General features: G+C 36.2%; 2 protein-coding genes and 1 non-coding gene across 6 annotated transcripts; 2 read left to right on the top strand and 1 right to left on the bottom strand.

The window, feature by feature from the left end:
- Window positions 1–695: 695 nt before the first annotated feature.
- On the bottom strand, window positions 696–6,686 carry LOC132641974 (alpha/beta hydrolase domain-containing protein VTE7-like). Of its 4 annotated transcripts, none has more exons than XR_009583036.1 (11): window positions 6,223–6,686; window positions 4,617–4,711; window positions 4,442–4,539; window positions 4,276–4,325; window positions 3,651–3,746; window positions 3,452–3,541; window positions 2,797–2,889; window positions 2,584–2,679; window positions 1,684–1,749; window positions 1,326–1,579; window positions 696–1,154 (listed from the first exon to the last, which is right to left on the bottom strand). XR_009583036.1 is itself a non-coding variant. In XM_060359151.1 (10 exons), the coding sequence occupies exons 1-10, from the start codon at window positions 6,409–6,411 to the stop codon at window positions 1,382–1,384; spliced, it is 1,071 nt and encodes a 356-aa protein (XP_060215134.1). In that variant the 5' UTR covers window positions 6,412–6,686; the 3' UTR covers window positions 696–1,381. The 4 variants fall into 4 exon arrangements, 2 of the variants coding, with proteins under 2 accessions (XP_060215134.1, XP_060215135.1); XR_009583037.1 differs by having other exon boundaries at window positions 696–1,056; XM_060359151.1 differs by having other exon boundaries at window positions 696–1,579.
- Window positions 6,687–8,587: 1,901 nt separating this feature from the next.
- LOC132641973 (uncharacterized) lies at window positions 8,588–13,905 on the top strand. Its single transcript, XM_060359149.1, has 9 exons — window positions 8,588–8,771; window positions 11,646–11,766; window positions 11,868–11,935; window positions 12,076–12,135; window positions 12,215–12,373; window positions 12,764–12,910; window positions 13,020–13,234; window positions 13,352–13,460; window positions 13,555–13,905. Exons 1-9 carry the CDS (start codon window positions 8,646–8,648, stop codon window positions 13,627–13,629), a joined length of 1,080 nt encoding a protein of 359 aa, XP_060215132.1. The 5' UTR covers window positions 8,588–8,645; the 3' UTR covers window positions 13,630–13,905.
- A 701-nt stretch (window positions 13,906–14,606) lies between these two features.
- TRNAP-AGG (transfer RNA proline (anticodon AGG)) lies at window positions 14,607–14,678 on the top strand. The gene has a single exon. It is a non-coding gene; the product is annotated as a tRNA-Pro (tRNA).
- Window positions 14,679–15,055: the final 377 nt, after the last annotated feature.

The raw sequence follows: 15,055 nt of genomic DNA, 5'->3' as shown, positions 1-15,055 counted from the left end.
TTCACATTTCACACTTTCTAAATAAGAAGATTGTATCATGGGTTCGAATCCCATTTCCTCCGGTACGGAAATGAAACGGGCGGGCGAAATTACTAAATTTTATGCGTAAGTCACATTACTAGTCAAATACTTTCTTCGTTCACTTTTAATTTTGCACGCCCCTTAAAAATTAATAAATAGAGTATATATTTTATTTTAATACCTATATTGAAAATAATTTAAAAATGAGTAATCAATATACTAAATTGGATCAGTAAAACTAAAAAAATTATTTTTAATATAGTAGAGAAGTAAAAGTGAAATGGAGGAAGTGAGAGCCTAGGTGAAAGGAAAGGGGTTTATGAATCCCCTTCGTGATATATATATATATATATATATATATATATATATATATATATATATATATATATAGATATATATTTTAATTATATATAAACTGTTTGAATTTCCTTAATATATAAAAATATATTCTAAAGTAATTGCAAAAGAAGTTCAAATATTGCTTTTGGTCATAGGTTCAAATTTTAAATATGATGTTCCAGCGTTCTTTTAAAACACATTCTTGGTTCCCACCACTATTAGCATTGCCTCTTCAGTTTGTATACACTCTTACATTAACAAACTACTTAGAACAGAACCAGATCACAAGAAAATTGAAAATCATCAGAAAACCTGAAAATAGCACAAGAATCAGGAAAACATGCAACCACTAGTGCAGAACCTTAACAAGATGAAAAATACTAGCAACATATATCATTCAATTAACCTTCCATCTAACAATATGCCTTAACTAAGATATTGTAGTTTCTCATCCTCAATCTTTATTATTCTAATTGCTAACATCACAAATAATTACTGCTTTCTAGAGATAACACATTACAACTACCCTCTAGTCCTCTACCACTCACTGCTATTTCCAAATGTTCCTGAAACTGGTACGATTACTGGCTTGAAGCTCCGATATATTGATATAATTCTAGATATATTAAACATCAAAATTTCAGCACTGCTCCAAGCACCTCTTCTTTTTTCTTCCTTGACAATTCCACTGGGTACCTGCAAACTCCCACCAGCATAGGTACTGAACAAAGGCTTGCACCGCTGCAAGCTATGATTTACTGGCCATAAACTTCAGCTCCATATTGAAAGAGAGACTGAAAGAAACATGTACCAGAATGCTGTAGTATTCAGCTAATTACACTGCCTAAGTCTTCAGTTTATTACACTTCTACTGGATGCCAAAAGCACCTTCAATATGTAGGTAATGCTGCTGACATTGCTCAAAGAATGAAAGCATAGTTCACCACTGAAGCTAACAAACTAACCTCACCAGTCATCACTGTGTTGAATCAGGTAGTCAGATCTCCATATACGGGATATGCTAAATATCTGCTTGTACAAGTACTCGTGCAGGAACAGAAACAGTGGAGACAGAGTCAGGTTTCGCGCTTTGTGATCGATCAGACTGAACAAATTCCACAATCAACCTGGATACAACATCAGGCTTCTCCACATGAGGGATGTGACCACAATTTGGTATTTGGTGTAGAGTCGCATTTGGAAGTTCACAATGCAATCTCTGAGAACATAAAAGTCAATGAACACTTAAGTTACTCCATATACTTCATATTTGGCTGCGAAGACCTAACAGGTTTATATTGTTCAAGTTGGAAAGAAGCGTACCACTCCTAGCTTGTAGTCAATAATCTGATCATCTTCACCCAATATTATTAGTGTTTTGTGCTTGACCTGTATGACAGAACACCTACGTTAGAATGCTGAAGAATTTTCCACAGGGACAAGAAGAAACCACTAGACAACTTAGAAAATGGAGCAAAAAGCCAGAAGAAACACTCTCAGTAGGGGTGGCGAAATTAGCCCATGAAAACATGACCCGCCCATTTATTAGTTCAGCCCATCAAAAAATTGGATTGATATGTAGCCCAAGTTGACCTGTGAGAAATCTTGTCAAAATATTTTTCAAAAAGACAATTTTTTATTTGATATGTTATATATGGCTACAATAAAGAAAAAAAAGTAGTTTTATTAGGTACTAAGAATTATAAAAGAACAAACAAAGAAATTAAAACTTAGTAAGAATTGGGCGGGTTGAGTTATGACCCGCTTTTAAGCCCATTCCCGCGCAACACATTTCAGCCCATGTGACTTTTTGGGGGGTTAATAACTCACTCGTTTATTAACTCACCCCATTTTGATCCGCCCAAATTCAGCCAAACTGGCCCATTTGACACCCCTAACTCACTGTGCTATAGAAGCAGAAGCAAGTGTGAGTCCATTCAACCACATGATTTACTAGATAGATTGGTCCCACAGACAATTACGAGGGCCCTAGAGATTCAGTGTAATTCTGGTTTAATTTAATTATCCAACCAATATTATTGGTGATGTTTACAACTAAGAAGTTTGCAAAATTGACTATTTGGCACGAATTTCCGTATACAGACTCCAACATTGTATCCATGTTGCTTGATACCATAGTCCTGAGAAAAGAAAGTAATAAAGGTGGCAACAGGCATGTTTATATAGGAAACACTTCGGATTATTAAGTAAATTTGCACATACATGTTCTATCTGATCAATGACATTGTAACCTCCGCTGATCATGAAATTCACTGTTGCATCCTCCCACCAAGGTAATAAACAGTGTAGACGACCTATCTGGATAGAAAACCATGTAATCAAAAGGTCTGATAAGACGAGTAATACAGATGCACATTTAAAAATCGGAGCTCCACGACTTTCAAGTTTCTTAAAGATCAGCGGGTCAAAACTTACATTAGTCCACTCTATACATGTACTTAATGGTAAGTCATTGAAACCCAGTGATGTTGCATATAAACGAATTGGTATGCTTTTCAACAAGTAGACCTGCGACAGGTTTTTTTTGTCAAGATAGTGAAAACAAAAAGAAATCATACATGGAAGATACTAAAAAATGCTGTTAGCATATGATTGCTGTTTGTTTTCACTATCTTGACAAAAACCAAGTAGACCTGCAACAGTTTTTTTGCCAAGATAGTGAAAACAAGAAGAAATCATACATGGAAGATACTCAAAAAATGTTGTTAGCATATTTGAAAGCATGTTATATCTATGACTTGGATCAGAATATTTCCCTCCGACTAGTATACCTCATGTATATAGAACGAGTTCTTTCTTTATTTGGGGTTTTGAGGCAATAAGGGAAAGATCTGAAGACAAAAGTGTCAGTATACAAGGGGTGCCTAATCTTGGATCAATTAAGTTGATTCAATCATCATTAACGATTACGTAAATGATTTTGTCCTTTTCTAAAAGCTAATCATAAACCAAGTTATTGGTGAAACCACAATCCTTATGATATAGAAGTTTGGTTACATGACTTACATCAAATGGTCAAAATCAGAGTACAATGTATCCCTTTATTTTAAGAGGACTTGGGGAAACGTACCCCAGCATAAGCTACTGCTTTCGGTAGGTTTGCGAGGTTTCCTGTACCTTTTGCGTAAACACTTGCATTGATTAAAACCAGCCTATCCACCTATAAAGCAAAAGTACTTTGGAGTAAGCCATAAAATAATTCCTCCTTCATACTAGAAACTAATCAGTAAAATCTGGATAGTGATTCACAGTTAGTGAATGTTACTTACAGCTTCTGGATAGTTGACAGAGAAGTCAATAGCAACAGCAGATCCAAGACTCGGTCCGACAAGTATCATTGGCCTCTTAATGTAGGTAAACCACAGCTGAAAGAAAAACGAGACTGAAAAATTAGAAAACGAGTAAACGGGAAATTTTATTGCCATTATCCTGCATCGGTAACGTTTCTTCTGAGCCGAGGGTCTATCGGAAACAACCTATCTACCCCACAAAGGTAGGGGCAAGGTCTGCGTACATACTACCCTCCCCAGACCCCACTTGTGGGATTAGACTGGGTATGCTGCTGCTGTTGTTGTTACTGGATTTTACAGATAAACTTAGACGAAGTAAACATTACTCCATTATTTCCAAGTTAGGTCTTTGCCTAGTAAGCAAGAGTGATCCTCTATAATGCTACATAACTGTGATATTATACTACTGAATAGTGTGAGTGTGGAACCTGGCACTGCATACCCAACACTAGTTGGAACTAATTGAATGTGACTTCTAACTTAATTTGGTACTTTTATAGGCTGCTTTACATTTATTAGAATGTGCAATAAAAGAGACTAATTCCAACCGTTCAAGTTTGTATGCACTGGATTAGAGCATATATTTCAGAAAATCAGTAGGTACCTGGTAAAGATGATCACGCTTGGAAGCTACATCACACGATGGAAGCCTTCCTTAAAAATCACAAGGAAACGAAAAGAGGTGAAACCATGAGCAAGTCTTCCGTCTTTGTTTGCAGAATTTTTCAGAAAAATGGAAGTTGAGAAAGAGCAAGAACAAGACAATATACCTAAATCAGAGAAACCCCATCCAAGGATATCAATTGCCCATGTCTCCACCCCAGCCTCCTCGAGAAATGGAAGTGTGTACCTCCACTCTAGACATGTGCTGAATAATGAGGTACAATGAACAACAGGAGCACAGCAAGAAAGTGAACAAAACTATTAGCTTAGCATGAGGCATACCTATCAAAACCATGGAGAAGCACAACTGGATTGACCTCTTTCTGTTCTTTTGGCTTCACACAACTACTCATAACACAACCCTTCGAAAAGTTTACCTAAGTGAACCAGCAATGAAGATGAACCATCAAGGCACTGACAAGAACTTTGTAAAGCAAGAGAATGGTGGGCCGGTGGGGTCAAATGGTTCAAAACCAGAGAAGCAAGATATTTAGATATCTGAGTTTAGGATAAAAGGAAAATACATATACAAGAAGACTGATTAAGTTGCAGATTATGGGTGGACACCTCCACCGCAGCAGGTATACTACTGCAATGGCTACATCCACACCCACTGCATTCAGCTAGGTATGTGTGAGATATATATATATATATATATATATATATATGAAAAGATTTTAACAATCTATAGTTATGTTAAGTCCGCATATTGGCACACTAGTATGTGCAGTAGTACTCAATACGTGTCTTAAAATCTCGGAAGTGCCTCTGCTATATGCCCAAATAACCATGACTAAATAGAAAGTATTCCCTCCTTCCCAATATATGACACACCTTCCAGTTTAGGATATTCCAAAATGTTGGACACCATGTTATTTCTGTAAAATTTTCACAACTTCCCAAGTTCTAAACATTTTCTCTAAGAAAACAACAACAACAACATGCCTAGTATAATCCCACAATGTGGGGTCTGGGAAGGGTAGAGTGTACGCAGACCTAACCCCCACCTTGAAAGGCAGGGCGGCTGTTTCCGAAGGACCCTCGGCTCAAGAGAGAAAACAAGACGAGACAAAAAGTCAGATAGGGACAAGCATATCAAAAACAATATGAAAACGAGGAATAACAAAAGCGAGAAAGTCATGATAGAACAGTCTGGAAAGAAAGGAGCATTAGCTACCATAGAGAACAAGTTACTTAAAATGAGGAAATGACTTCCTTAGTACTGGAAGGAGTCGCTTAGGATTTTCAATAAGGGGGTTCAAAATATAAAAAAGTAAATACACGAAGAAGCCAAGAGAGTTAAATATCTACTATATACACATAAAAAATAATTTTAACCTTTTATATATAGTGCAATTTTCGCCGGGGGTTCGGATGAACCCCTTTCACCTACTTGGCTCCGCCCCTGACTGGAAGTAGGGAAAACAAGTTCAATAAGTGACATCCCACCCCTCCCCGTCCCCAACACACCCCACCCAAATCTGACATCCCCAGGCAGAGACATCAAACTAGCCCATCTGCCTAAGCCACAAAATTACCCAATACATGTGCTAGTAAGAGATAGTAAGTAACCGGTGCACACAGCCTCCCTGTGTTATAAAAGAACATCAAAAATGGGCCATCTAGCCACCATAAGATCTTGCATGCATGATGCAAGTCTTAAACTACTTATTTTAGACACTAAAGCACTAAATGCTGCAAATTTGCTACCTATTCATTGAGCAAAATAACTAAATTTTACTCATCAGCATAGGCCTATTTTGACAAAGAAGTACACATTTTGCCCCAGATAATTCCCAATGCTTCATGCACTTCTAAAGTAACAAAAATCAAAACACATAGAAAAAGATAACATATTTTGAAAGTAAGAAAGAAATGAAAAGCTTACAGGTAGTCTCTCAATTCTTGAAGCCAACTTTCTAGCATAAGTGTCTTTAATTTTCTCAACTTGTTTAGGAAGAAAATCTGGAAATTCACCAGACCATATTCTTAAACTCCTCGAATTCCAACATTTCACATTGTGTCCACTTAGGACACGTGTCGGTGGAGGAACACCACCGGATGTAGCTGAGAGCATTTTCTTTGTTTTCTCACTAGTGCCGATGACTCACTCACTGGTTTTTCTACTATTCAAAATACATGCAATAATGGATTTTGACATTTGCCTAACAATCAAGAGACGGATTTAGCAATGTGGCCATACAAACTTTTCACGTTTCATTTTCAAATTTCTTCATTTAGTATTACAAGTTGAGCCAATGGATGACTTAATAAATATAACACGTCCAAAGAAGTTATGGATTGGGTCACTACTTTTACTAGGACGTTGGGCTATAAAAATCAAATACACCCTCCTTCAATTTGTCCAAATTTATGTGATATAATTTGACTAGATAAGAAGTTTAAGAAATAAATAAAAAATGCTTGGTTTCAGGTTCGAATCTGTTCAGTCAAAAATTATAAAAAAATCGCTAGGTAGATTTTGGATTTGCAAGACGGAGTTTTGCATGAAAGACTACTCCAGATAGAGTTTTAAATTCTACCTTAAGGTAGAGTTTTGCTTTCACCAGAAGGCAAAAACTCTGTCTTATGACAGAATTTTACCTTCAGGCATAAACTTTTTCTTAAAGCAGAATTTTGCCTTCAGGCATAAGGCACCTTCAAGCAATTTTTTTTTTTTTACTTAATTAGAATTTCACAAACCTTTGCCTTAAAGCTTAAACCCGAATAGGCCTAATTTTGGGCAAAAGTTAAGTCCTAAGGAAGAAATTTGAATTAAGGCCTTATTTTGGGTAAAAGTTTGCCTTAAGGCAAACCTCTGCCTGCCTTAAGGCCTAATTTTTGCCCGAATAGGCCTAATTTTGTCACAAATCTCTGCTTTGTGATTTTTATTGTCTACTAAGCTGAGGTCAAACCTAGATCTCGAAATATTAGGCGAAGGGAAATAATTAAAGACCATCAATTTGAGGGCCAAAAATTAAAGACCAGCGCCTTTGAAGGCCAATCCGCACAAAAAAATGAATGTGAGAGAGCTCTAATGGATATTCAAAGTCAAGGCCCGCCCAAATCCCAAGCCCAGACTTTATATATCTTAATTCCGTTGAAAAAATTGCACGGTTTGTCCTTCAAATGGGATCCCCATTTCGGTGTGGTTTTTAATTTTTAGCCCTAAATTTATGGTTTTTAATGTTTATCCTTCAACACTTTTCGCTCGGCATAGTTTAGATTATATCATGGTGGACACGGCAAAACTTTCAAAACTAACCTCAAACTCCACAAAAATAGGATTTATGCCGAGCGAACTTAATTCCTATAGAACTTCTGCCGAGTGAAGCAAAAGTTTAATATTTGAAGATAAATATTACAGAACCTATGCCGAACGAAGAAAATTTGAATATTTTCATTAAATGAGTAGTAGGGCAAAAATTAAAGACCACATATATGAGGGGCAAAGATTAGATACCTTATTGAGTTTGAAGGGAAATTCTTCCAAAAACTACGTCTTTGATGCTTGCCCTTCAAAATGAAACTTATGCTTCGCGAGCATAAGTTCTTTAAGGGATCAACATAATTTGTGAAATATTATGATACAAAAACATAAATTTAGGTTTTGCGAGAAAGTTGTTTGTCCCGAGGGACAAAAATTAGAGAACAACACAAAATATGTTTTGCACGGATTACCATTCATGAGCGCTGGTCTTTAATTTTTGTCCTTCGTTTAAAAAAGTGACCGAAAGTATTTGAGGTTATGGGTTCGAACCCCGCTCAGTCAAAAAAAAAAAAAATCGCAAGGCAAGACTTGACGAAAAGTCTACCTTATAAGACAGAATTTGCTTTAAAATTCTGCCTTAAGGTAGAATTTGCTTTAAATTTTACCTTAAGGCAGTGGTTTGCCTTAAGAGAGAGATAAGCAAAATTTTCTCTTGCCTTGAGGCAAAAAGTTTTTTTTTTTTTTACTCTCCTGAAATTATACAAAAGTTAGGCCTTAACCTGAATAGACCTAATATTACAGCGAAACTCTGCCTTGTGATATTTTTTGTTTTTACTGAGCCAGAATTCGAATCCAGAACCTCAAAATATTTTAGGCCAAAAAACAAAAATTAAAGACCACCAATTTGATGGCCAAAAATTAAAGACCATGCCCTAATAAGGCCAATCGTGCAACTTGTCCCACACAAAATAGAGCCAAAAGTGCAAATGACCCAATTCCATTTACGCTAAACAAGAAAGGATGCGAACCTATTTAATTCTCAAGACAAAAAAGTCGCAGAGCTTAGAGTGCTAAGCAAGCAAAAAATAAAAAAAAACGCCATGGATGCACAGCAACAACAGAGACAACAACCCTCACGGCCCGGCGGCGCCGGTGACGGAAGCGGCGGCGGAGATTTCACTCCGATACTCACAGTGTTCATTGCCTTTATTGCCATTTTCGCATTGGTGAATCCCTAATATATCAATATAATGCTTGTTAATTATCTATAGTTTGGTATTCTTTTAATACTTGTGGATCATATTTTTGTTTTGCAATTCTGATTTTTGTTTTATTTGTGATTATTAATTTGTTGTTGAAAGATGTGGAATTCACAGTGCTTGATGATTGAGTTGACCACTATGATTAAATCTTCAATAGTATTGTTTGTGTTTGATAATTGCGTTGACCACTATAGATTGGCCTTTTTCAGCAGCCGAGAGTGTGGTCTAGCGGTCAATGAAGTAGGTTGAGAACCAGAGGTGAATCTAGTATTTCTAGTTCACTACTAAAAAAAAAAGGATGAAAAAAATGCATTAAGTGGGGATTGAACCTTAAACCTCTAGGTAAATAACTCAACTTTCAAAGCCTTCTGTAGCATGGGTTCCAAATGGTAATACTAGATATATTTTTAAGAATTATACACATAATATATCGAGTTTAATCCGGTGACCATGTGTTCATGTGACTTTATTTTAAGGCCTAAATTCTCCCCTGTTGAGAACCATTAGGTGTCAGGTCCAAATTTAAGTGGAGGCAAAAACACTAGGTGATTTCTTCCTATGTGTCCGAGCCTTGGTAGATAGAGTTACCTGGTACCTATGCTGGTGGGAGGTAGCAGGGTGAATTAGTCGAGGTGCGTGCAAGATGGTCCTGGCCCGGGCACCACGGTTTTTAAAATAAAATTAGAGTATAGTGTTTGATATTTGAGCTATAGAAGTATTAGTGATGTAGCACCCAGGGAGTGGCGTGGTGGTCGATAAAATTGGAATATAGACCAGGGTTCGAATTCAAACTGGGGCAAAAAAAAAGTTTAGTGGTTTCTTCCCCTTTGCTTAGCTTGGTGGGTATTGAGCCTTGTTAAGTCGAGTTATCCAATACATGTACTGGTTGGAAGACGTATGTACACATAAAATAGGCAAGGTGAGTGCCCGTTGGTCCACTCACCACCGTTATCGAAAGAAAAACTCAAAAAAGTATTGTTGATATGTAACCATTTATTCTAGTGCTTAACATAGTGATTCTTGATATATTTGGAGAGTGTCCTTTCACTGAAATGGGATTATCTACTTAAGTGCAATACAATTTAAGAACCCTGTTTTGGATGTAATCATTTGGACTGGAGAGCGTTTTATGGTAAAAGATAGTTAAAGTAGATGACCGTAGCTACATAAGTTTTATTGTTATACAAACAATCAAACATTAAATGTTTATTTTTCAAAACGTTAGATATTAGTTTGTTCTCATATCCTTCAAGTTTATTTTTTCTGAAAAAAAAAAATGTCTTATAAATTGTCAAAGTTTTAAAATTATGATAGTTCTCGTGTAACCTCATGGTCAATCATTATTTCCTAACAGTTCTTGGTTAAAACCCCCAATTTCTTGCATCATGTAACAGCTTTAACACAGGTTGGTAGCTTAAGTGATTGTTTTATTAATATATCGGATTAAACTGGCTTGATATTTGTGACTTTCCTGCCATTCTTGTGGGGTAAAAATATATGGCTAGATAATTGACACTTCAAAAAAAAAAAAATAAAAAAAAAAAGATAGATGATTGACACTTAAATTTTCTTTTGGGATTGTTCTTTCATTTTCAGAAGGAGAAATGGTCGTTTATCACTTTTGATGTTCATGATACTCCCTCCTGTCAGTAATTAGTATTGTTGACATTGAGAATGAGTGTTATCAGCTTTACACAAATCCTTTATACAGGCATGAAATTTTTTCCTGCAGTCACATATGATTTCTTATATTTTGGGATCAGAACAGTCATATATCCACCGCTACGTGCTACATCTTCTATGGTATTGTCTTTCTTTTTCCTGTGATATTGTCAGTCAAAAATGGACCTTATGTGTCTGGCATAAAATAATACATAAATTTCTGCATAACTTATGTGAGTATTAGTTGTGCGAAAGGGAAAAAGTGGAACCAAATATTGTAAAAATAATGTGAAGTTTTATATGGAAAAGAAAAGTGAAACAAGACATTTTTATCTTGTATCAATAGTGTTAAGTTTTTGTGGAGACTATTTCTCCACTACTCCCATCTGCTAGCTGAGGATAAGTTTTAGTCTTGTTAATACGCTGATTTTGAACATTATGCTTTTGTAGGAGTATTTTGACATTAGTATCGATTTATATGCTGGTAAAAATGCAGAAATTAACATTATTTATATATATCTATATATATTTAACTTATTTTGCGCTTTCATATTTATATGTGTTGATGATGACATGAGCTGAACTTAAATGGAGAAACATGGTAAGTGAGGATCCATATAGCTGACCCCAACTTGTTTGGGACTGAGGTGACTCCCAACCAAACATCACCTTAGGATAATTGTGATTTGTGATTGAGTTGGTTGTTTAAGACAAACATTTGCAAACAGGATAAGGTTTGCCCATAACCTTGGGCTTACTAGTCCCAACCAAACATCACCTTAGGCTCAGCATGGAGTTCTGTTTGCCCCCCCCCCCCCCCCCCCCCCCCCCCCAAAAAAAAAAAATCAAAAGTCGCCTTTCTGGTAAAACTGTCGTTTGGTTGTTCTTAGATATACTTGTCTTGGATATTTTCTTACCAATTGCTTGACACCATATCTGTTACCATTATCAAAAATAAAAATAAAAATTGCTTGACACCAAAACATCGGCAATAGTCTAAATGCTTCAGTAAACGATCTTCAATTTTGTATTGCATCTATGCTATTGAATAACTTGGTAATAGGACTTAGTTAGAATAACTGTGACATGCATGTTGGGGATGTGATTTATTAGCACTGAGACATCTTAATTTTTTATGGATAAGGTATAACTGGGACATCTTAAAATCATTTGCAGGTCGTGGCTCCTTCTATGTCAACACTAAATAATAGTTTATCCATGTTACATCAAGTGCCGGAAGGTCATGTTGGAGTCTATTGGAGAGGAGGTGCCCTTTTAAATACAATAACTGATCCAGGTTATATATGGTGCTTTACCTAGATGATCATTTGCATTTCGTGTGGTATCTCCTTATTTTGAAGTCTATTGTTGATCAAACCTGTATGTTTGAATGTGCAGGTTTTCATATGAAACTGCCCTTTATAACTCAGTTTGAACCCATTCAAGTTACTCTTCAAACAGATCTGGTAACATTTCCTTTCTTTTCAGGTTTTTCGTCTCAAAATTTCTGAGATACTGAGTTTCTAGCGAGCATGACTTTTTTTGTAATATAAACCCTAATTTAGAATAGGGTGAATGATAGCTCTGGATCATGTACTAAATGCAGGTGAGGGATATTCCTTGCGGAACGAAAGGAGGCGTGATGATCAACTTTGACAAAATAGAAGTAAACTATCTACCTTGTGGTTATGCGATAATCATATGCAGGAATGCATTGCCATCTTATTTGTTTCATGTGCATTCAGGTTGTTAACCGCCTTCGGAAGGACCACGTGTATGATACTCTGCTGAATTATGGGGTCAATTATGATAATACATGGATATACGACAAGATCCACCATGAGATCAATCAGTTCTGCAGTTCTCACAGCCTTCAACAAGTTTATATTGACATGTTCGATCAGGTAGGAATCTTCTTGGCCTCTATAGACCGATGCTGCCAGTTTCTGTAGTCAACATTAATGAAGTATGCCTTTTTGGTTTCTTTCTGGTGTTTGTGCTGTTCGATGCATCCAGTAATATTTTCATCCACAGCATGTCACTTTTGTTAATCCCTGTCTAGCGTAAGGATTAAGCTGTCCTTCAACTGTTTCTGGTTTGAACCTGCTGAGTCATGCTTTCCTTACTTAGAGATGCTCTATTTCCATGCTTAAAATGCATGATATGCCTTGTAAGGCGAGGAATTGACTGATTACTTACATTCTCCGGGGTTCTAAATAAAAAATTTACAAAGTTAAATTTTGCCGACATTGTTGTTAAATAGTCTTGACCCTCGCCTACCAAAACATTTTCAGATCGACGAAAGAATGAAAGATGCACTTCAGGCCGACTGCACACGATATGCTCCAGGTATTGAGATTCTCAGTGTACGTATTACAAAACCTAGCATCCCAGAGAGCATAAGACGAAATTTTGAGAACATGGAACAGGAGCGCACCAAGGTATTAAGCGGAATTCTACTTTTTCTTTTTTGTCCAAACTGAAGGATTTGTTTTTGACCAATTTGTAACTTAAATGGTAACCCATCCATGCATCAATGATGTGTTACAGGTCTTGATTGCAGTAGAGAGACAAAGAGTTGCTGAGAAGGAAGCAGAGACACAGAAAAAGATAGCAATTAGTGAAGCTGAAAGAAATGCTCATGTTAGTAAGATCCAGATGGAACAGAAGTTGATGGAAAAAGATAGTTTAAGGAAGCAAGAAGAAATTGCAAATTCAATGTACCTAGCTCGTGAAAAGAGCTTGGCAGATGCATCTTACTATCGGTGGGTTCTCTAAACTTATCGCATATATAATTTCTCTGACAAAAGTGAGATACTTTCTCCTGATGAGGAGTGCAAATGTGCATACTAACTAGTAACTATCGTATCGGGATTTTCCAGAACAATGAAAGAAGCAGAAGCAAACAAGCTGAAGCTTACTCCACAATTTCTAGAACTGCGATTCATTGAAGCTATAGCCAACAACTCGAAAATATTCTTCGGGAACAAGGCAAGACTCATCTTCTTATTAGATCTATCTCCACTAAACTCTATCCCCTTTCTTGAGTTTATGGTACTTTGTGCTTACAAAAATATAATTTCAGGTGCCCAACATGGTTCTTGACCAAAGGCTACTTGGAAACTTTTTGCAAGAGGGTGTGCCGCGCGCGGAGTCTTAGGGGTGTACTGTTTATGCTCGTTTGTTGAAGTTTGAAAGTAGAAATTTTCTGGTACATCACACACGGAGTATGATACAATGTATTGGTTTATTTGTATATTTCATTCTGTAGTATTCTGAATCAAGTTTATACCTTTCTTTGGACATGGAAACTCTACATTGTTGATATGCTATTTGCTTGTGTAACTCCACGGAATTGTGAATAAGCAATACCTATTGCGTATATCATTTGGAAACTAATAATGAGGAGCTTTAATTATCAGGCGGTGAAAAAGAAGGGATGACTTAAGTCTTATTTATTGGCGGTGTAGAAATACTTATACAATATGTGCTTTAAAGTTGAGTGTGTATGTATTTGTGTGAAACAAGATGAAAGATTGAGATATGATCTCTGCAAAGATAGATGAAATTGCAAAAAATACAAAGAGGATGGTCGGCATCAGTCCTAATTACTCATGTGAGCTTCATGCCACTCTGGCTAAGGTAAGGGAAAAATACCTCATTTCTATATTCATACTTATTCATCTTAGCCCCGCGACGAGCATTCGATAAAAAAGATTATGTTACGTTAAGGGAATTGAGGTAGACTGATTGTCTATCTAGGTGAGCAAAAAATATTATCTTTTTTTATTGCTTGTAAAAGCATCATCTTCAAATCAGATGTTTCGAGGCTCTTCCTCGACAAATCTAGGTTTTTTTCTCTCAAAAAAGTTTGCTTATTGAATATCATATTCCTATAAAAATATTCCGCTTAAAGCGTGTCGTGAATCGCCAAACAGGTCGTAGTTTATTTTTCCAGGAAGTAATAAGCTTACTTCCTAAATCCTAATGTTCGGTCCACCTTTCAGGCATATCGACAGGTTCAAGTGTGTGGATGATTATCATAAGAGAATTCTACCATATTATACAATTCTCGTTCTTAAAAAGTCAAGACTTACAAAATGAGATGAGTTGATACAAAATGTATAGTATCAACAAGGGCATTTGGTCTAGTGGTATGATTCTCGCTTAGGGTGCGAGAGGTCCCGAGTTCAATTCTCGGAATGCCCCCTTTGTTCCTTTATTTTTGTCCATCCAATTCCAGTCTCCCACTTTTCTGTCTCTTCCATTTACAGTGAGGGATTTTTTTTCTCCTTCCATGCCTTTTATTTAATCACATTTAACATGTGAGCATTCTAGTTGTCCAAATGTTGGGATACGAAAAAAATTTCAGATCAAACTATTGTAAAATCTATTTTTAAGAATTGCTTTAACTTTATATTTGTTTTTTTTTTGTTTGGTTTTCATACAGTTAACATCACCATCAAAACCAAACTCAAATAACTATCGGTTTATTTAATTAATTTGGTTTGATTTTTAACCAAACTCTGAACACCTGTGGTCTTCTATATGAAAAAATGAAATTACAATAAAAACTGCTTTTCATG

Source organism: Lycium barbarum, chromosome 5 (genome assembly GCF_019175385.1).
Source record: "Lycium barbarum isolate Lr01 chromosome 5, ASM1917538v2, whole genome shotgun sequence".
In the NCBI taxonomy this organism is placed as follows: Eukaryota; Viridiplantae; Streptophyta; class Magnoliopsida; order Solanales; family Solanaceae; genus Lycium; species Lycium barbarum.
This window is presented reverse-complemented; position numbering and strand designations above follow the sequence as displayed.